Source organism: Leptopilina heterotoma, unplaced genomic scaffold (assembly GCF_015476425.1).
Source record: "Leptopilina heterotoma isolate Lh14 unplaced genomic scaffold, ASM1547642v1 Lhet_105, whole genome shotgun sequence".
NCBI classification, from domain to species: Eukaryota; Metazoa; Arthropoda; class Insecta; order Hymenoptera; family Figitidae; genus Leptopilina; species Leptopilina heterotoma.
In genome coordinates, this window is record NW_025110819.1 from 160514 (window position 1) to 182684 (window position 22171).

Below are 22171 nucleotides of genomic sequence, written 5' to 3' on the forward strand. Positions count from 1 at the left end.
TTTACTGTCATTAATTCGTTTGAATTTTTAATAATAATAATATTCGAACAAAATTTTACATTAAATCGATATTATTTTTAATTATAAATTTCCCCTGTTAAAATATGTTACGACTCACGTTTGATTTAATTCACTTTTAGATTAATTACAATGAGAAAAAATACTTAGAAGATTGTTATTTAAATTTTTTGAAGAAAGAAATTATTTTAAATAAACGCGCGTGCTATCTTTTGACCAATGAGATAAGAGCAGAGCTGCCAACCTAGAAACTTTTTTCTACTTGCTGTTTATCTCACTGCGCATGCGCATCCGCCATTTTCATTACAATGGTGTCGCATCCTCTGAGCTTTCTTTCTCCGTTAAAATCCAGTTTTATCGCAATAATCATACAGTTTTTTTTAATAAATACTCTTTAATCGTTTTATTAAATAGTTTCTGATTAGTGTGAATGTAAAAGTATTGTCAGTAGTAGTGTAAAATTTACAAAATAGTTGAAAGAAAATTTTATATATTTTTGAGGTTATGTTTTGTCAATCAAGAAATAATATGCAAAATATTGTATTTACTGGCACGAAATGTCGAAATCCACGAAATTATTTATGAAATCTGCAAATTTTTTATGCATCGTGCAATGAAATGAGGTTTGATTATTATTTTATTACTTTTATTATTATAAATTGTGATTACTTTTTTATATACGGGCTCTATTGCATTATTGACGAGAAATGTCTGAAAAATCGAGCAAATAATAATGAATCGTGTAATAATGTGAAGTAGGTGATTATTATATTCGTATTTATGAAGATACAATATATTTCTCACCTTTTGTTGAGATTATGTTGCTTCGAAGACCAAAACGTTAAATTTTTTTTCTTCCAAAAAAGTAATTACGTCCCAAAGGCGTAAATTTAGGGAAAAAAACAAGTTTTTTCGAATTGAATTAGTTAATTTTTGCCCCCCCCCCCCTCTTTTTTTCCGGAAATACTAAATATTTCCGATCAAATTATATTTATAAAAATTTGTGAATTTGTTTCAAAATAACAAATTGCAATATTTCGGGAAACTTGTCTTTGAAAATGAATATATTCAATTTACCGAAATATTAAATTTAATTATTTCGTTTCTGAAAATTATTCATTTGTTACTTATCGTTTATTATTGTTTATTCGATTTTACATGTTTTAGCCGAAATTTCACAAAAATTTGTAAATTTATTTTTCCTTTATGTACTTATTGTGAAATATTTTTACATTTATTTATTCTAATTATTAGCTTCAACCATTAATTATTCTAATTATTATTATTTAAATGTTTTGATAAAATTGTAAAGATATATATTTTTTTATTTATTTCTCTTTTTTATTATTTATCAATGTCATTATTAATCATTAATATAATATAAAAATTATTTTTTTGTTATAAAATAGACATTTTTTTATCACAAAATAATTAAAAAAACAATTTTAACAAAAGGCAAATTAAATTAGTATTTTAATATCAAAAAATTGTAAAATACATAAAAAGACAAACATTGGATTCTACTATATTTAAAATATTTAAAAATTTAAAAAAATTTATTTATATAAGAAGTGTTGACTTCAACACTCTAATTAGAAAATTCGTGATTTTAGAAGATTTTTTAAAGTTAAAAAAAAAATAAAAACTGAAATATTTTAATAATATATCAGTTTCTTTAATATTTTCTAACTTTTTAATAATTTTTCTTCTAAAATATTTTCAGTATTAAAATTAACTTATTGAAAATCATTGAATTCTTGCAAAGAATTTTATTAAAAAATTTGAAAATACTTGAATTCCTTCGAAGAACTTTATTATTTATAAAAAACAATTGAATTCTTGCTAAGCAATTTATTAAAATTTTCGAAAATTCTAATTAAATTTTTTTTGAAGACTTTCTTTGAATTTTTTTTTTAAATAATGGAATTTCTTTAATAATTTTAATTGAAAATTTTGAAAGTAATATTGAGTTTTATGAACAATTTCTTTCAAGTTTTTAAAATAATCATGTTTTTTTAATAATTAAAGTTGAACATTTAATAAATATTGAATTTTATTCAAGTTTTTAGAAAATAACTAAATTCTTCTCAGAAATTTATCACAATTTTTTTAAATAATTAAATTCATTCAAGAAATTTTATTAAAATATAGAAAGTAATTAAATTCGTTCGAAGAATAGATACTACTAAAGATTTTGACAATAATTGAATTCTTTCAAAAAATTTCTTTAATTTATACTTTTAATTTAATCAATTTTGTTAATAATTGTAATTAATAATTTTCCTATCAAAATATTATTAAAATTATTGATAGAAAATTAAACTCTTCAATTTTACAAGAGTTTTAATAAATAATTAAATTCTTTTCAAGAATTTCTTTAAGTTTTTTTTTAAAATAATGTATTTTTTTTGAATAATTTAATTGAAAATAATTAAATTAAACAATGAATTTTTTTAAAATTATTGTGTCTGTTAATAATTATAATTAAATATTTGATTATTGAAGTTTATTAAAATTGTATTGAAAATAATTGAATTTCTCAGAAGAATTTTATTATTTTAAATAATTAAGAATTAAATTATTTTTTATAATATAAATAATAATTTAATTCTTGCGATGAATTTTACTGCTCTAAAAATATAATTCGCTTATTTCGAAAGAATTTATTAAAATTTAAGAAAATAATTTGATTCTTTCGAAAAATTTTTTTTTTTTAATTAAAAAAAAATTAAATTGTTTTGAAAAATATGAAAATTTATTTTTTTAAAAATTGAATTCTTTTATGAAATTTTATTAAAAATAATTGAATTTTTGCAAAGAATTTTACTATTTATAAAAATATTTGACTTATTGTTTCGAAGAATTTATTAAAATTTTAGAAAATAATTGAATTCTTGTAAAATTTTATAACGAATCAAGAAAAAATTGAAATCAATTCTTTCTTGCAATTTTATTGAAAATAATTGAATTTTTGCAAAGAGTTTACTATTTATAAAAATAATTAAATTCTTCCGAAGTGAATTTAAAAAAATTTTATTTGAATTAAAGTAAAATTTATGACATAAATATTTCTTTTTTATTCATATTAATTATTTCTTGATACACTGATTAAAAAAATTCAACAGTATATTTTATTATACATTAATTCACATTGAGGTTACAATTTTCAATATTAAGGCCAGGTTTTAGCGAAATTGAGAAATCTAAAATCCTTTACATCAACAACCGATGTGTTCTGCATTTCATTGATCATTTTATCTGAAAAAAAAATTTTAAGCATTTATTTTAATTAAAAGAGAAAAAATTTAGAATCAGAATCGAAGTGAATAATAAAGAAAAATGTCACTCCCTAATAAGAAATTATGAATATTTTAGAAAATTTCATTCACTTGAAAGTTGAAATTTTAAGGGGAACCTTTTAGTGTAAAAGTAAAATTAAATTTTCTTACCTATAATGAATTATTTTTTGTCGCAATTTTTTCATCTTTGAAATTGTAATAAATCTCGATCTTCTTTTAAACAAATTTCTCCTGCCGTACTTCGCTATGATAATTTCAATCAAAAATACTATCATCGAGAGAGAATATCCAATGACTGCCACATAAAATAGAACAAGAAAAAGTTTTTCTTTCTCAATTAATTCTATTTCCGGTGGATCATTATATGTGCGTATGTCTGAATCATAAAAACTTTTAAGTAATCCAAATTCCGTTGCTCTCAAAATTATTTCATTGAAACGATCAATGTATGGCGAATTTGGTTCAGACATAAAAGAAGTAAAAGCAAGTGCAAAAGTTTCTTGTAATATTTTACCATTAATTTTGCCATTTTTCTTTTCATACTCATTAACATTTAATTTGGGATTATGAAAAATACATGTTATATTTTGATGAATAGATAAATTCTTTAAGCACTCCAGTGTATCAAAAGGTTTCCATTCAGGAGTTTTCGCTACTAATTTTTTAATATCATTTATTGGACTGTTGGACAATAAATGATATAAACGTTGATCTATAATTGGTATTAAATTTAAATCAACAACTTCTGCGAGAGTTGAAATTTCAGATGATTGTCCATAATTAATGTCAAGAATAACAGAATAAAAATAACTTGTATAGAGAATGCATGTAATTAATAGTGAGCCAAAAACCATTCTTTCTTTGAAATTATCAGGTTCTTCATTTGTCGACATTCCCATTATAATTTGAATCAAATTTAATATTTTCCATTTGGATTTGTCGAATTTCATACAAAATGCAATGAAACAAATAATGAGAATTGTACCAATTGTCACTAAAATCATGCACCAAAATTGTGACGAAACTTGAAGATCATTGTTATTTGCCAATTTTGGAACAATAGCCGAGGTACCGTCAATTTTTAAAATACGTATATTTCTCCGTTCCATTAAAATATCGTCATAAAATGATAATGCACTGAGCCAAATTTGCGGAGCTATTTCAAGAAATTTCTTATCAAAGTAATCATCAATTTTAGTTTCATTATTTGCAGAAATATTTTCAAAGTTATACATATTTGATGGTATTACAACAGGTTCAAAATTCATTGCGGTTGATAAAATGTTTGCAAATTTTTTTGATTTTTCCCATTCAATTGGTTTTGTATCTGTAGCTGGTTCACAGGAGAAATTTAATTTGTGTCCATTTAGATTGAGCAGTTTATTTGGAAACCAAATGGTTTCAGATGACAGTGCTTGCTTCGAATATTTCCCCCTAAAAGGATTCAATCGATTCAAAAATAATTTTCCATCACTTTTCTTGATTTTCACTTCGGTGGTATTATCGTATGTGAGTAGAGTTGTGTCCAAATAGTTATTCAACCAGAAAGAATGTAAAATTCCGTTGATTTTCTCTCGTGATAGAATGGAATTTAGAATTAAACATCTTGGCTTTGATGATCCTTGGAGTAAATTATTGTTTGTCAAAAATTTATCAAATGAAAGTAGTGTGTTGTTATTTATCAACTGTAAAACGAAAAGTGTTGTTCTTCTAGGACGATTGAGGGATTTTAGGTGGGTTTCCACCATTCGTTTAGAATTAAGTTCACTGTAGTTGATGCTCAAAGATGGAAATTGCGAATTTACTGTTGTCACAAGTGAATTTATTATTGGGTCCGTATTTTTTGAATCTAAGATGAACACAACCTGATGCAATTTTGATTCTTCTTTTAGATACTTTAGCAGTCCATCAAAGTGGTTGGGTTTTAAAGACACTTGTAGAATTCCACTCGAAAAAATGAGGGAAAAAATGTATATTCTTAAAATCATGGTGTATGACTTTCGAAGTACGAAATCAATCTGATTTCCTGATTGTATTTCTTTTTTTGGTAACTCTTCTTTTTTGGTAACTAATCCCAAACGATGACTGGTGAATGTATTTATGCGATTAGTTTTTAACGAAAGATTATTTTTATTTACCTTTGTATTGAGATACAATGGAATAAAAATAGTCTGACAATTTTGACATAGAAAGGGAATTATTTTTAATGATACTGTTTTGTTCAGAGGGGACAAAACTGTCTTGTTAGTGCTGACATATACCGAAAAGGAAGGTGCCTTGTTCTTTTAATGAACCTTTATGAATATAGTGGACTATGAAATTATTAAATTCCAAACGCAATTTTGGTCATTGTTGTAAAGAACGAATTTTATTTGTTAACTGAAATAAGTTGATATAAAATATTAATAAACAGTAATAAGGTGAAAATTTAAGAGCTGATAGATAAAAATAGCTATGTAAACCTGACAGAACTCCATGAGAAAAATAGTAAAAGTTAGAAGAAATAAATTTTTAATTACTGCCTTCAATAAATTTTGATTGTCTGCTGAATGGCGGATGGTTTTAAATACTACTTAAATGTTAAAATAAAATACACTTATAAAGGTGTTAAACGTTACGAATACAACATGCAAATTTTATTGAAACAAGTATTTTACTTACAGAAGTTAAAAAAAACCTTTTATTTACATGTAGGGACTTTTGGAAAATCTGCATACAGATACCTTGGATTCCGCAATTTAAAATTATGTGGGTATTGGTATAATAGAATATTAAAAAAAAGAATATATAAAATAAATAGAAGATAATATGCGCTTCAAAAAAATTTTATTATTTTTGTAAAATATAGTTCAAGTAGCAATAAGAAGGGTACATAATAGCAATACAGAATAGTATATTAGTATCGTAATGGTAATAATAGAAAAGAAAGAAAATCAAAATAGTTACAATATGTTCTCTTGTGTATAGAAAAAATGAATTTACTTTTTCTTCGATTTTTCATTTTCCTTTCTTGCCATATACTTTGCTCTATAGGCTCCTGTTGGATCATACTTTGCTTCCAATTTCTCCCAATCTTCTTTTCGATTATCAATCAAAAATTCACAAAATTTGTCCGAACCGATTTTTTGCGCTTCACTGCAACTCGCACAATCTGTTGCTAATGCATCCGGAAGATTTTCTAAACAAGAAAAATTTTAATTGCAATTTTTAAATGTTTATAATAGAACAAAGCTGATGTAAAATTAATAAAAGAGGATTTGGAAGAATTGAATTGAAACTTTCTTTTTTAAATTGAAGCTCATGTACTTTTTTAGAATTTTGAAAAGAATTTAATAGTTTCTTTAGAAAATGGACCTTTTTCGGGTTACAACTGAATAATTGAGAGAGAGAGAGGTGCAAATAATTAAAGAGAAAAATAAAATCTCACTTTTAAGTTCAGTAGCATCAGGAGTACAAGAATTTTTATCAAGAAGACATCCAACGTAGTTACTAACGAGTCTGTCACTTTTAATGACCTCATCGACATCCAAATCGTCATATTTTGTCGTATACTTTTCTTCCTCAGCGTTGACAAAAACAACTAGGGAAAAGAAAAACAGAAAAGCGGTGCCTCTCATTTTGTTTCAAACTTGTGATAGTACTTCTATTTTATTTTATCAAAAAAGAAACTGCAACATCTCGAGCGTTGAATGTTCTTTATAAGTCTCTGCATAAAATATTCCCTTTCCCCCCGTCGATTAGAGGCCACGAGCAAACTATCAAAGTCAAACAAATAAACGAATTATCCTTTGCACGCGATTTATGGTAAATTAGAGTCACTTCTTTGTGCTCTCGTGCATGGAAAATGAAGCACATGAACGATTTTCTATAATTTTTGGAATCATTATGAAAAAAAAAACGGTAGGAAGTTGATTAGATTCTGAAGAATGTATTTGTCCTCGATTATATGGACTTTAATAGTGAGTCTTAGATAAGAGGGATTTTGTAATGAACGGAAATTGAATTTTTGCTGTTTTTCCAAGTCGAGCAGATTGAGGTGAGAGGAAATTTTTAAAAATTAAGAGACGGTTTCACCAACTCCGATTAAAAGTTAATTAATAATATTATAACATTACTAAAGACTCGGATGTTTTTATGTTTGAATTTTTTGGTACAATTGAAAAAGAATTAAAGTTCGAAGTGTTTAAAATTCGTCATCTTCATCATCGTCATCATCTTCATTGTCCGTTTCCTCGGAATTGGAACCACTTTCGTAAGGATCGGCACAAGCTAAACAAATTTCCCCCACGTCTCTCCAACACTCCTGACAGTGTAAAAATGGACATCCTGGTGTATCACATTTACGAAATTTTGGCTCCTTTCTTGGTTCAGTTTCCTCGCAAACTAGACACTTTTCCCTTGCACAGGCGAAAAATTGTAGCCATCCGAAAATTTTTGGATATCTCTTTCTCAAGCCCAACCAAAGATCAATGTCCTTCTCGAGATTTCGTGTCCTCACGAGATTTTTTACTTTTGCCTTCATAAATCGAAGGTATCCGAAACGTTTGCGGGTCGATTCGTTGTATAAATAGAGGACACGACGCTTTTCTCTTTTACGATAGAAGAATGAGCATATGACACGTCTCATTCTTTGGGTGTAAGCAGTAGCTAGGAGCATGAGCCAAATTGCAAAATAGGTGCCATAGATCTTGAATATAATGTAGCCGGGAAGTTTTCTAGCTCTTGGGAGACATTCTTCATTACTCACAACTGTATTTATTCGCTTTTTGATATTAAAACCGCGAATTACACTTCGTACTAAGGAAGCTATTAGTCCTGATCCTCGGACTTCTATTGACATGTCGTGATGACCTTTCTAAAAGAATTTTAATGTTTTAATTTTAGATTTTAAATTCTGAAGAATTAAATGTTAAAATTAAGTTTGCAGGGTTGCCACCCAACCTGGAAACCTGGAAATGTCAGGGAATTTAACTAATCTTGAAAAAAGCTACAAAAAATAATTTTTCATCTTCTGCTGATTATCGGCTGTGGTTATTTTTTATGAATTGTGAATTAAATTAATTTTGATGGCCCAGATATTAATTGGAATTATTCTAACAATAGTTTGGAGCCAGTAAACAATTGTTTGAGTATAACAACTGTTATTAAACAGAATATTAAGTTCCCTTTAAAATTAATTTTTCATCATCTGCTGATTGTCGGCTGTGGTTACTTTTTATGAATTGTGAATTAAATAAATTTTGATGACCCAGATATTAATTGGAATTATTCTAACAATAGTTATAGCAATAGTTTTTAAGAAAATTTTAACTTAAAATTAAAAAATGGTTTCATCTCATCACCATATAAAAATCTCTAAGGAAGTAAAATTGTTGTTTTGTAATTCTTAGTATAAAATAATGATTTTATCTCTCGATCATTTTTAATTATTATAAAACATGAAGACATCGATTGCTCCGAGTCGAAGACTCGGAGTGATTGATTTCTTCATGTTTTATAACAATTTTTTAAAAATTGTTTAATTTTCACAAAAGGTTTAAGTTTGAATGTTTTGAAAATCTTAATTTTTATGGAAAAAATAATAATGATTATAAATATTTATATTTAAAAAAGAAGCAACAGAACATTTTCCTGAGTAATAATTTTTAAAGTGAATGAAAATATTCTTTAAGTCAAGGAAAAGTAAGATGTCTAAAATTAAAGGGAAAGTCAGGGAAAAACAAAATTAAATTTTTTTGTCAACAAATATAGTTTTAAAAAACTGGAAAAGTCAGGGAATTTGAAATGTGCAAAAGCGTGGCAACCCTGAATTTTAAATTCTGAAGAATTAAATCTCAAAATTAAATTAGATAATAGTTAAGCACAGATAAGAAACGTCCTGACCTGAGAAAATTCCAAATGAAAGTGTCTTTTGATGATGTCCAAAGTTTCGTAAAAGAGAATATCGAGGAGGACAAAGGTGGTGACGGTGGCGATTTCTAAAATTAATTTCGCCGTCTGACCAACGAGACTCTTTCTTTCGAATTTACTCTGTTTGATTTTGTAAGGATCGACAAATTTTTGTCTCTCACATTTACGTAATGGCAAAAGGGTCGAACTGCCTCGTGCTTTACGACGAGCGTCAATTTTTCGGAAATACGACGTTATGTAAAAATTATCGTGTTCTATTTTAGTTAAGTATTCATCATGATATCTTTGAGCGCCGAGTATTATTTTCAAGAAAACAAGTGCCAGACAACGTTTAATTAACGTTGTTATGGTATCGAACATTTTTTTCTTTGAATCGAATTCGTGTAATATTGCCTTCGCCGTATCTTTTGCATCATGTACATCAATTGGCATTCGCGGTTTCTTCACTTGGTACTGAAGAGTTGCTTTTCTCATATTCTCGCCAAATACTTTTTTTGTTTCTGAATTAATAGAGAAAATTGATTTTCGTAGTTCTGTATTGTTTCTAATGAGATGATTTGATTATTTGATTATTTTAGGTGGTACCTTTTAATTGAGCGTATCCTTCGCCAATTCCGGAATCGACATTTCCTTCTGGATTGCAAATGTTGGGTCCGCCGAGTGCTTGGACAATGTTGCAGATAAATGTCAATTTCATCGGCCAACAAAGTAGCCAAGCTGCGACTGGAGATACTTTAATGTAGCATTTATCATAGGCGTTGGCAAACATTTTTCTGCAACGAATAGGGTTCGAAAAAAATTTGTTTCTCTAAACATGGCTCGAACCAGTGAAAGTATTTAAAAGTACGACCAAAAATTAAAAATTACCGACAAAAATATAATCAGGTCAAGTCAAATAAGATAACATATTACGGACTTACGGACGTTTTCTCAAAAAAAATCTGTTCGTAAGTGTAGTAATTTTATGTTCTTGAATTTTAAGTAAAAATTTTTTAAATATTTCTGTACCGACAATTTTCAGTGCCATGACTCAGTTGATCCTCACAACGAGTTTCAATTTTAGCCTTGTAATTCGCCTCATAAATTTCGCCCTCCGATTTGGCGTTCAATTGTGCCTTCAATCGTTTTTGTTCAATTTCCTCGCTTCTCTTTGTATCATTTTGCAATTCATCTAAATAATCGTTTTCCTCCTGAAGTCGTTGCATTTCCTCTTGACCCTCGATCTCCTCGACAATCGGACTTATCAAATCTTTTACCGATGACAATGTGTCCTTTATCTCCTCGGCGTTTGTTTTCATACTCATTAGAGCCTAATTTTTATTTATTAATTCGAAAAATCAATTACTAGTAATTATTAATTAACTATTTTTAATAATTATTATATATTTTTTATATTTATTTATATTTGTAAAGAAAAATTTGAAAATAAGTCTCACTTGCTTAAATGGTTGGATCATAAGATTGTATCTAGTTTTGGACATATTTTGAGTGAGTTGATTTGTACACGAAAATGTTCTGACAACTTCTTTTCCATTTAAAGTTAAATTAAAAATTGGACCTGCGATTACGTAACCGAAAACTAGGGCTTTCAGTACACTTCGACCGGAGCGACCGAAAAATGCCGGAATTGTCAATAAGCCAATGCATCTCGCCTATTTAGGTGTTTTTTTTCTCACTTTTGTTGTTTTGGTAAATTTATACTTTTAATTATTATAAAATTGACAAATGGTAAAGAATTTTAAAAATATGATTAGAATTAAAAAAAACGAAGATTAAAAATAAACCTGAATTGAAATAGCGAATCCAAAAGAGAGCATGGTTATGATAAGAGCACCAAAAATTAGACTTGTTATCTGATCGAATTGAAAGTCAACAATGACGAATTCGTAGAAAGAAAATCCCATAAAAAAGCCCAGTAGAAATCCAAAGAAGGTACGACTCTTCTTGTGTGTTCCAATTGGATCGTAGCATAAATGATACAAGGTTGGAAATTTTGTAAAATAAATCTCCGACGTTCTTTTACTCAAATATTCAATTCCTTTGCCAATCCAATTTAGTTCGTCCATTTTTTTTACAATGTTAAATTGTAATTTGCAGTTCAAATTAAACTATATCTAAAACTATTTACACATTTTTTATTTTTAATATTTCGGTTTGACATTTGACTGACGTTCTTTTGTTATCATTTTGCTTATCTTTTTAATTTTATACATTATAAACAAAAACCACTTGTAATAGTTTAGCAATGTTTGTTAACGACTGAAATAGATCTTAAACAAACATAATTTTAAGTATATATATATCCACGTAATTTGAATCGACATCTACATTTTCCTAAAGTTTAAGTTTAATTTCAAGTGGCATACAATGAAATTTTTACTATTTTTTACACTGTCTGCAACGTTTATAGGCTCATCTTTAAGTACCAATGGTAGGTAGGAGCCGGGTTCTGTAAAACTTATTAAATTGCATTTAAACTCTTTGTAATCGTTACATCTTAATTTATAGACAAACCTGATAAACCGAATGAAAATATATTTTATATTTCATTCGCGGATATAATAGGCACGATAAAATTGCGTATTATTACCGAATACCTAAACTGCGATATTTGGTACACAATCGGAATTTTAGACACTACGGAAAATATTAAAAGTGAAGAGGTTAGGAACCTAACATGTAAGGATGAATTCATAAATGTTCGAAATCTCACGAGAGGAAATATTTATAAAGTTGAAATTAAAGCTTGTAACGAACATGGATGCTCTGATCCAATGATGAGCGAGAAATACAGAAATGACATTTCCTCGGGTATGGAAAATTCTATAATTGAAAAATTTAATTTCTAATTGGAAAATTTCTAATTGAAAATTATGATTATACTTTGGAAAACTGGAATTCGACTTTGATTAGTGAAACTATTTTTATTGCAAGTTTTTATTGTAGGTCATATGACACTGGATTATGTGAATGCTTATTGGGTGGCTGAAGCAACAGGAACCAGAGTTCTATTAGTGGTTCCTTCAAAAAGAGCTGAATACTCAGCAAGTAATTATTATTTCGTTGTAGAGAATAGAAATGCTTCCACGTTTAGTTATTACGAACATAAAAATAAGGCTGATGTTACTCACATTATCGGTAGTGCAATTGTAACACTTTATGATGTTACTCCAAGTACTGCATATAAATTCCGAATTGTTGATAAAAGCAAAGGTATTTTATGAGTCATCAAAATTAATTTAATTCACAATTCATAAAAAGTAACCACAGCCGATAATCAGCAGAAGATGATAAATTATTTTTTGAGCGAACTTTATTTTCTTTCTACTAACAATTGTTAGTCGCAAAACTTTTTACTGATCCCAAACTATTGCTAGAACAATTCCAATTAATATCTGCGTCATCAAAATTAATTTAATTCACAATTCATAAAAAGTAACCACAGCCGATAATCAGCAGGAGATGAAAAATTAATTTTAAAGGGAACTTTATCTTCTGTTTGCTAACAATTGTTAGTCGCAAAACTTTTTACTGGTTCTAAACTATTACTAGAAAAATTCCAAATTAATATCTGGGTCATCAAAAATAATTTAATTCACAATTTATAAAAACAAAAATAGTAGCTTTTAGTGGCTGAAAGTTAAAGAAAAGTACCCAAATAGTAGCATAACGTAAAAAAAGTTGTAAATAGTAGGTTTTGGTAGATGAGTGCGAAGCCTGCTAAAGTGTCATGGCAAAAATTTGACGGACAAAATATTTGCCATTAAAGATTTGAGGCACTTGTGGGGTTAAAATATTAATATTGTTATTGTTATTTTATTATAACAGAGCTACGATATTAAAATTTAAGTTCGTATTTTAACAGAACGTTCAAATTCATTGGTGAGTAAAGACTTGAAAGTAGGTGCGTATCATACAGGAACATTATTAATCAATTAAGAAACTGCTAGGCTTTATTAAAGAAAATTAATGTTTTCAATTTTTTGCGCATTTTAATTTACAGAACAAGTACTTAAACCTAACATTAAAGTTATCAATGTCACGGATTTATCATGTGAAGTCGTGTACACAATAGGACCAAATAGTTTTTTAAACATTGTAAGAGAAAAATACAATATTGTCAATAATAGTAAATTTTCCGTAGCTTTGTCGTATAGTAAGTGATCGATTTTCTTTGAATCTTTGCAGAATAGAGCATACTATTATGATTTTACTATTTATCCTGGTGAATCGTACACAATTGATTGTACTATCATTGGAGACGAAACATATTTTGATATAAATCTTGCCAAGGACGAATGCTTAGCTGAACTTTACAAATGTATATGAGTGTGACATTATTTATCTTGGTAAACTTTCTAATTCGCTAAAGTTAACTCTTAACTCTCGTATTTTAATTTATAGTCAAACCTGCTGCGCCGAAAATATCTGACTTTGATATTTCATTTTCGGACAGAGTAGCCACTGTCAAGTTGCACAACAGTACTAATAATAATAATAATAATAAATCGTGTGAGATTTGGTATTTAATTAGTTTGAAGAAAATTAGGTTACCTGATCGATGGACAAAGAAAGTGTTCTTGAATTGCACGGACGAATATGCAAATATTGAAAATCTGGAAATAGAAGATGGTTTCTATCATGTTTATATTATGGTGTGTAATGAGAGAGGATGTTTCAAGGGAATAACTAGCGAGGAAGATTATAAAACTGACGCTTCGTTAGGTATGAGTTTCTATTAAAATCTATTGTTGATTTAGTTTTCAGTTTCTATTTCTTCACAAAAAAATTTGTTGATTTTTAGTGAGTCCTCTAGGACCAGAAGGTACATTGAAAGTACTAGAAACGACAAACACAACTTGTAGGATCCAGTGGAATAAACCTGGGTATAATTTTAAAAATGTGAGGTACTATATAAAATCTTACATCGAAGGGGATTCTTCTTCTGAAGTTACTAGGAATTACGTTTCATCTGATTTTGTACCATCTGTTACGATTAAAGATCTTCGACCTGGAAACAAACATAATATTGTCGTTGGTTGCATAAATAACAAAGGCAGATCTAAAACTTCTATCCAAACGGAATGCAACACTCATGATCATTTGTAAGATACGGAACTAAGTGTTGTCAGAATGATGAATAACTTATAAGCTACTACAAAATTTACCAGCTTTACTATAATTGTAAAATTTTTAAAAATTATGATGTACTTATTAATAGAGCTGTTTCTTAAAATTATATAAGTAACCTTGATAATTTCGTATATATATTGATTGAATAAACACAATATTACTTACAATCAGGTAATAAAATAATATATTAGTAATCAAAAATAATAGACTTCGAATTTTTTAGAATTTTTAGAATTTATACTACTTTAAATTCAATTATTTAAAAAAAAAAAATTAATCAAATTCATACAAAAATCAATTATTTTAAAAAATAACAAAATTTTTTGCAGGTATTCAATTATTTGCAAAATTTACATAAAATTCTTAGCAGAAATTCAATTATTATTAAAAAAAATATAATACAATAAATTCATGTCAAGAATTCAATTATCTTTTCATAAATAACAGAATTCTTCCCAAAAATTCAATTATTTTAAAAAATAACAAACTTTTTAGCAGGTATTCAATTATTTGCAAAAATGTCATAAAATTCTACCCAAAAATTCAATTGTTTTCAGAAATATCAAAATTTTCAGCAGGAATTCAATTATTTTCAAAAATTACATAAAATTCTTAGCAGAAATTCAATTATTATTAAAAAAAATATAATACAATAAATTCATGTCAAGAATTAAATTATCTTTTCATATTCAATTATTTGCAAAATTTCATAAAATTCTTAGCAAAAATTCAATTATTTTCAAAAATAACAAAATTTTTTGCAGGAATTCAATTATTTTCAAAAATTGCATACAATTATTAGCAGAAATTCAATTATTTTCTAAGCAGATATTCAATTATTATTAAAAAATATAATACAATAAATTCATGTCAAGAATTCAATTATCTTTTTATAAATAACAGAATTCTTCAGAAAAATTCAATTATTTTTAAAAATAACAAACTTTTTAGCAGGAATTCAATTATTTGCAAAAATATCAGAAAATTCTTTCCTAAAATTCAATTATTTTCAAAAATAACAAAATTTTTAGCAGGAATTCAATTATTATTAAAATTTACATAAAATTCTTTGCAGAAATTCAATTATTTTCTAAACTTTTCTTAATTTTCTTCGCATATATTCAATTATTTTCAAAACTTTCAAATAAAGTTCTTAGAAAGAATTCAATTATCTTTCCATAAAGAACAGAATTCTTCTCAAAAATCTAATTCTTTTAAAAAATAACAACTTTTTTGAAAGGAATTCAATTATTTTCTAAACTTTTCCTAATGTTCTTCAGTCTTCACAGTAATTCAATTATTTTAAAAAATTTTATTAAACTTCTTGGAATAAATTCAATTATCTTTATAATAAATAATTAAATTCTCTATCAAAAATTTTCCTGAATTCAGCGATTTTTAATATATATTAATAAAATTTTCAACAAGCATTCCATTATTTAAAAAAAAATTTTGATAAAATTCTGCACAAACTTTTAATTATTTTCATAAATAATAAAAATTCTACATAAATATTTTTAAAAAATTCAATCAATTCAATTATTTTCATAAATAATAAAATTCATCGCAGGATTTCAATTATTTTTAATACAATTTTAATTGAATTTCTCGAAAAATGTAATTATTCTTGAAAATTTGATTAAAATTCGTCGAAATAATTCAATTATTCTTTTAGATTTTAATCAAATTCTTCACAATCAATTATTTACATAAATAATTCTTCGAAATAATTCAATTATTTTGAGGCAGTTTAATAAAATTATTTGCAAAATTTAATTATTTTCATAAATAACAATATTCCTCACAAGAATTTAATTATTTTCATAAATAATAATATTCAGCACAAGAATTCAATTATTTATAAAAGTAATAAATTTCTTCTTGGAAATTCAATTATTTTAAAAAATTCTAATAAAATCGTTCGAAAGAATTCAATTATTTTCATAAATAATAAAATGCGTTTTAGGAATTCAATTATTCTCAAAAATTTTTATAGAATTCTTTGTGAAATTTAATTATTTTTAAACACTTTTCGCAATTCAATGAATATTTTAATATCTACTATTTTCATAAAATTTCCAAACAGAATTCAATTATTTAAAAATTTATTGTAAAGATTTTCGTAAAAATTCAATTTTTTTCATGAATAATAAAAATTTCTCAGGAATTCAATTATTTAAATTAGAATTTGCATAAAATTAGTCGAAAGAAATCAATTATTTAAAAAATTTTATAAAATTTAAATTATTTTTATATTTAATTATATAATTAATTAAATAAATAAATAAATTAATTAAATTATATAATTATTTTTATAAATATATATTAAAATTCTTTCATGAATAATAAAATTCGTTGCAGGAATTCAATTTATTATATATTTACTACTTTTTTTTAGTTTGAATGGTACTTTTTCCTTCTTCTTTTAAAATTAATTATCGAGTGCAAAGTCTGTACTTATTAAGGTATTAAACGTTACGAATACAACATGCAAAATTTTGTGAACACAAACGTGACAAAAAAGAAATTTTTTTTTAAACAAATAATTGAATTAGAATTTTATTAAATTATCTGTGACATATATGTATACTCTTCATAGAAATATAAATAAGATGTACATAGCAGAAATATACAAAAGGAAAGAAATAAATAGAAATTTTTGTTGGTTTAAACACATGGAGGTAATAGAGGTTGTTGAGATTTTTTAGACTCAGGAAAAATAATAATATTGTCTTCTCTTTTACTTAAATCTAATTATTCAAATAATTATAATTTAAGTGGAGATTCCCAATTCTTTAGCCTTATCGCCATATTTCGCCCTGTATTGTCCGTCTTTATCGTATTTCTCCAAAATTTCCTTCCATACTTCAGGTTTGTTCTTTGACAAAAATTTGATCACTTTCTCAGAGCCCTCCTTTTGTTTTGGAGAGCATTTAGAGCATTCACTTGCTATTGCGTCAGGAAGAACGGCTAAAAAAAATTTACTACTGGTAATTATCAAAATTGAAGCATAGTAAAAACATTAATTAATTAATTAACATTGATTAACATTAATTAACATTACATTAATTAGTAGCCATTATCAATGGTAATCTCGTAATTACTAATATTCATTTCTTAACAAAAAAAAAAAAAAATTAGAAGCAAATTAATAAATTTATCTCTTGTTTTTTTTTTATAAATTCTTACAGAAAACTTGGAAAATTAATTTTTCGCATATTCCTTTATTGACACTCGAGAGTAGTTGTAACAAAAAACACCATTAATGTTGAGAGAAAAAAAAGTTGGATACTGTCGACACGTTTATAATTCACATTTTTTTTTACTTTCGTATTTGTAATTTAGCATTATATAAACAAAACTTGTTTTTGTAAAAAAGAAAATTTTTTTCACAAAAAAATGTTAGAAAACTTCTATTCAAATATTTCTAATAATGATTTTGCAAAATATTCGTCGCTTGTGTGTACATATGCATTAATCATATTCGAGGAAAATGTCTTTAAAATAATGAAAAAATTTTTATAAACATAGTAATAATGCTAAAATTGTAAATGAATACTAACAAAGTTTTACGATAGTTTTGTCTTTTTTTTACGAAAGAAACAAATTACTATATAATTTATTGGCAGATTGTAATATTATGTTTTACCAAATGTCAATTTCTTTCGTAAGAAACTATTTTGCATATTAAATGAATTTAAATTTTTTATATACAATAGATAAATGTTGAATTAATAATATAATTGCAAAACTGTTTTGATTATGAAAAATTTGCATAATTAACGAAATTTAAAAAATTACGCTTTTAAAATGTTTCTTATGAAATTTCTTTATCGTTTATAATAATCATTTATATGTTGAACAATATTGTTGAGAATATTTCAATATTTTTGCGTAAATTTTTTTATTGCAACTCAATTTAATTATTTAATTTTTAATTACATCTGTTATATTTAATTAATTTAAATAACGATTTTTTTCTGTATGAAAATTTGTTTTTTATTAATTAAATTAATTATTAATGTGAAATAAAATTAAAATTTAATTATTACATATTAATTTAGTCCATTAAGAAAAGAATTTAAAACATTTTTTATAATAAAAATTGAGATTTTAAATTTGGACTTGAGATTCAATTAATTAAAATTAAATGTTATATCAGGCTTCGCACTCATCTACTAAAACCTACTAGTTACTACTTTTTTTACGTTATGCTACTATTTGGGTACTTTTTTTAAACTTCAGCCACTAAAAGCTACTATTTCTGTTATTTTTGAGAATTTACACTACATACTTTAAATTCAATTATTTAAAAAAAAATTTATAAAACTCATCCAAAATTAAATTATTTTCGTAAATAATAAAATTTCCACAAGAATTCAATTAATTTAGAATATAATTTTCAAACAAATCAATTCAAAATTTGTATACAATTCTTCTCAATAATTCAATTATTTTCACTAATAATATTTTTCATGGAAATTCAATTTTTTAAAAAATTTTTTGATAGAATTCTAAGCAAAAATTCAATTATTTTCATAAATAATAAAACTCATCGAAGAATTTCAATTATTTTTAATACTATTTTAAATTAATTAAACGAAAAATTCAATTATTTTCACAAATAAAGTTTTCCACAAGAATTCAATTATTTAAAATAAAATTTTCATAATATTTATTATATTTCGAAAAAATTAATTATTCAAAACAATGTTTATGACATTCTTCAGAAAAATTCAATTATTTTCAAAAATAACGAAATTTTTTACAGAAATTCAATTCTTTTTAAACATTTCAATAAAATTTTTCGCAATTATTCAATTATTTTTATAAATAATAAAATTCATTACAAGAATTCAATTATTTTTGAAAATTTTAATAAAATTCTTTGCAACTATTCAATTATTTTCATAAATAATAAAATTCATCGCTGGATTTTAATTATTTTTAATACAATTTTACAGGAATTGCTCAAAAAATGTGTTTATTCTTAAAAATTTAATTTCAGTTCCTCGAAAAAATTAATTATTTAAAAAAATGTTTTTTTAAAATTCTTTGGAAGAATTCAATTATTTACAAAAATATTAGATTTTTTCACGAGAATTCATTTATTTTCAAATATTTTAATAAAATTTTTCGAAATAAATCAATTATTTTAAACACAATTTTAATTAAATTTTTTAAAATAATTCAATTATTCTTTTAGATTTTGATAAAATTTTTACCAAGAATTCAATTATTTACATAAATAACAAAATTATTCCCGAGAATTCAATTCTTTTGAGGCATTTGTAATAAAATTCTTTGCAAAATTCAATTATTTTTATAAATAACAATATTCATCGCAGGAATTCAATTGTTTTAATTTTAATTTAATTTTAATTTTTTTTTAAGTAATAAATTTTTTCTTGGTAATTCAATTATTTATAAAAATTCTAATAAAATCGTTCGTAAGAATTCAATTATTTTAAAAAAAATTAAAATATTTTTTAGGAATTCAATTATTTAAATTAGAATTTGCATAAAATTTGTCGAAAGAAATGAATTATTTAAAAATTTTTATAAAATTCTTCGCAAGAATTAAATTATTTTTATAAATATTTAAATTGTTTCATGAATAATAAAATTCGTTGCAGGAACTCAATTTTTTAACAGGATAAGAAAAAAGTAAATATTTTTAATGAAAGTTAGGAAAAAGTCATGAAAATAAAAAAAGGAATGGAATTTTTGTCATTTTTGTGAAGTTTCTAAAACGTGTTTTTTTGGTCGTCAAGTTTAATTTTTCGACAGCTACTTTTTTACTACTTTTTTTTTAGTTTGAAAGATACTTTTTGCTATTTTTTAAAAATTAATTATCGAGTGCTAAGTCTGTATATAGAAAATTTTTTTTTAAAAATACAATTAAATAAAAGTCAAATTTTCATTTAGAAAAAAAATTAAATTTAAACAAAAAATTAATTTAGACAAATTAATAAAAATTAAATTAATTGCACTAAAATTAAATTATTAGAGTACCTTTAAGTTCCTTTCCATCAGCAGTGCAGGTGCCATCGTGTAAAAGACAATTAACGTAATTGTTTAACAATCGGTTATTATTCAAAATTTGATCTATATCGATATTATCGAATTTCGTCGTGTATTGTGGAGCTGCCGAAACTGCAGCCACCAAAACGGCAAGAAAAATGACGGCGAACTTCATGACTGAAAGAAAAATTTTTATTAAAAAATCATTTTCTTAGCTTTTTTTTTCTTTTTTCACTTCACTATTCTTTAAATTCTTCACAAAGCACAAAATTTAAAATTCACTTTCATTTTACTCCACTTTTTTAAATTAACGCCTGTTGTTAAATTATTTTAGTACCAAAAAAAAAAAAAAACTGCATTCTATTTCAAGTGAAAGGGAAATTTTATCGTAGGCACACATAGTAATTATTTAAATAGTTTAAATATTTGTAAAATTAAATTTTTTTTTAATTTTCATTTTTCTAATCACAATAATTACTTAATTTTCCTCTTTCTAATTATTGTGATTAGAAAAATGAAAAGTAGACAATTCCAGTTCAATATAAAAAAAATTAGGTATCTAAATTTTGAAAAATTTGAAATATAAAGTTCAAATTTTTGAAAATTTAATTTAATTGAAAATTTTAGTGTTGAATTTTTTTTTTTTAGTTTTTTTGGTCCCTAAATTGAATAGCAATTTTTTGTGAAAGGGGAGGAGGGAGGGTTGGTATTCAAATTCCATAAACTTGTCTCACCTGAGTATTAGCAGTAATCAGGAGCAAGTGTGCGATTAAGTTTCTTGAACATGAGAGGTTTATATATACGTCTTAACCATGACGTTGATTGCGCAAAAAACCCTGAGGGGGGTTCAATGAGGTGGGAATCGGTGTATGGACAAACTTACAATGTCGACCCCCACCTTCACCTTTTGTTCTTGCAGAAAAGAACTCTAAAACACATTGATGGTCAACTTACTAATGCATATCATTTCTATCGAGACGATAACTATACAATCATCCATTTTGCATGACGAGGATAAATTTTTCTTATTCAACGACAATATATACATATATACAATTTATAAATGACGAAGGTTCCTCCTCATTGCTCTAGAAAAGTGATTATATTCTTATAAATATATCCTCGCATCTCATTCTCATTCTCTGTGCATGTCGCACATTTCATTATTAACATCCCAAGACAACCTCTCGATTGTTGAACATTTATTTTTATTCATATCTTTTTTGGATAGTTCAGTAAAAATTACAATAGTTTAAAAAAAGGGAATATTTTCAAAAATTAGTAGAAAATTATCATCTTTAACTAGTTTTGTGTTAATGTTAACAATTTTAGGAAATTTCGGGATAAATTTTCACAGGAATTCAATTATTTTCAATAATATTTTAATAAAATTGTTCGTAAGAAATCAATTATTTTCAAATATTTTAATAAAATTGTTCATAAGAAATCAATTATTTTAAATACAAATTGAATTAAATTATTCTTTTAGATTTTAAAAAAATTCTTGCCACGAATTCAATTATTAAAGATAAATAACAAAATTATTCCCGAAAATTCAATTATCTTTGAGGGATTTTAATTAAAATTCATTGCAAAATTTAATTACTTTCAAAAAAAGACAATATTCATCACAAGAATTCAATTATTTTCAAATATTTTAATAAAATTGTTCGAAAGAAATGAATTATTTGAAATACAATTTTAATTAAATTTTTTTTTTGAAATAATTCAATTATTCTTTTAGATTTTAATAAAATTCTTCCCAAGAATTCAATTCTTTACGTAAA

General features: G+C 25.0%; 3 protein-coding genes across 4 annotated transcripts; 1 reads left to right on the forward strand and 2 right to left on the reverse strand.

Moving 5' to 3' along the window:
• The first annotated feature begins 330 nt into the window (after nucleotides 1-330).
• LOC122501718 lies at nucleotides 331-14605 on the forward strand. 2 transcript variants are annotated; one of them, XM_043611412.1, is made up of 3 exons: nucleotides 331-641; nucleotides 13231-13952; nucleotides 14032-14605. In XM_043611412.1, the coding sequence occupies exons 2-3, from the start codon at nucleotides 13880-13882 to the stop codon at nucleotides 14334-14336; spliced, it is 378 nt and encodes a 125-aa protein (XP_043467347.1). In that variant the 5' UTR covers nucleotides 331-641; nucleotides 13231-13879; the 3' UTR covers nucleotides 14337-14605. The 2 variants fall into 2 exon arrangements, with proteins under 2 accessions (XP_043467347.1, XP_043467357.1); XM_043611422.1 differs by having other exon boundaries at nucleotides 13416-13952.
• On the reverse strand, nucleotides 6253-21272 carry LOC122501741 (protein sneaky-like). Its single transcript, XM_043611457.1, has 10 exons — nucleotides 21119-21272; nucleotides 20376-20561; nucleotides 17137-17330; nucleotides 10664-10879; nucleotides 10236-10537; nucleotides 9813-10000; nucleotides 9201-9727; nucleotides 7566-8172; nucleotides 6745-6936; nucleotides 6253-6495 (listed from the first exon to the last, which is right to left on the reverse strand). Exons 2-10 carry the CDS (start codon nucleotides 20557-20559, stop codon nucleotides 6296-6298), a joined length of 2610 nt encoding a protein of 869 aa, XP_043467392.1. The 5' UTR covers nucleotides 20560-20561; nucleotides 21119-21272; the 3' UTR covers nucleotides 6253-6295.
• Nucleotides 6954-11940, reverse strand: LOC122501688 (protein sneaky-like). The gene is made up of 6 exons (XM_043611350.1): nucleotides 11012-11940; nucleotides 10664-10879; nucleotides 10236-10537; nucleotides 9813-10000; nucleotides 9201-9727; nucleotides 6954-8172 (listed from the first exon to the last, which is right to left on the reverse strand). Exons 1-6 carry the CDS (start codon nucleotides 11291-11293, stop codon nucleotides 7501-7503), a joined length of 2187 nt encoding a protein of 728 aa, XP_043467285.1. The 5' UTR covers nucleotides 11294-11940; the 3' UTR covers nucleotides 6954-7500.
• Nucleotides 21273-22171: the final 899 nt, after the last annotated feature.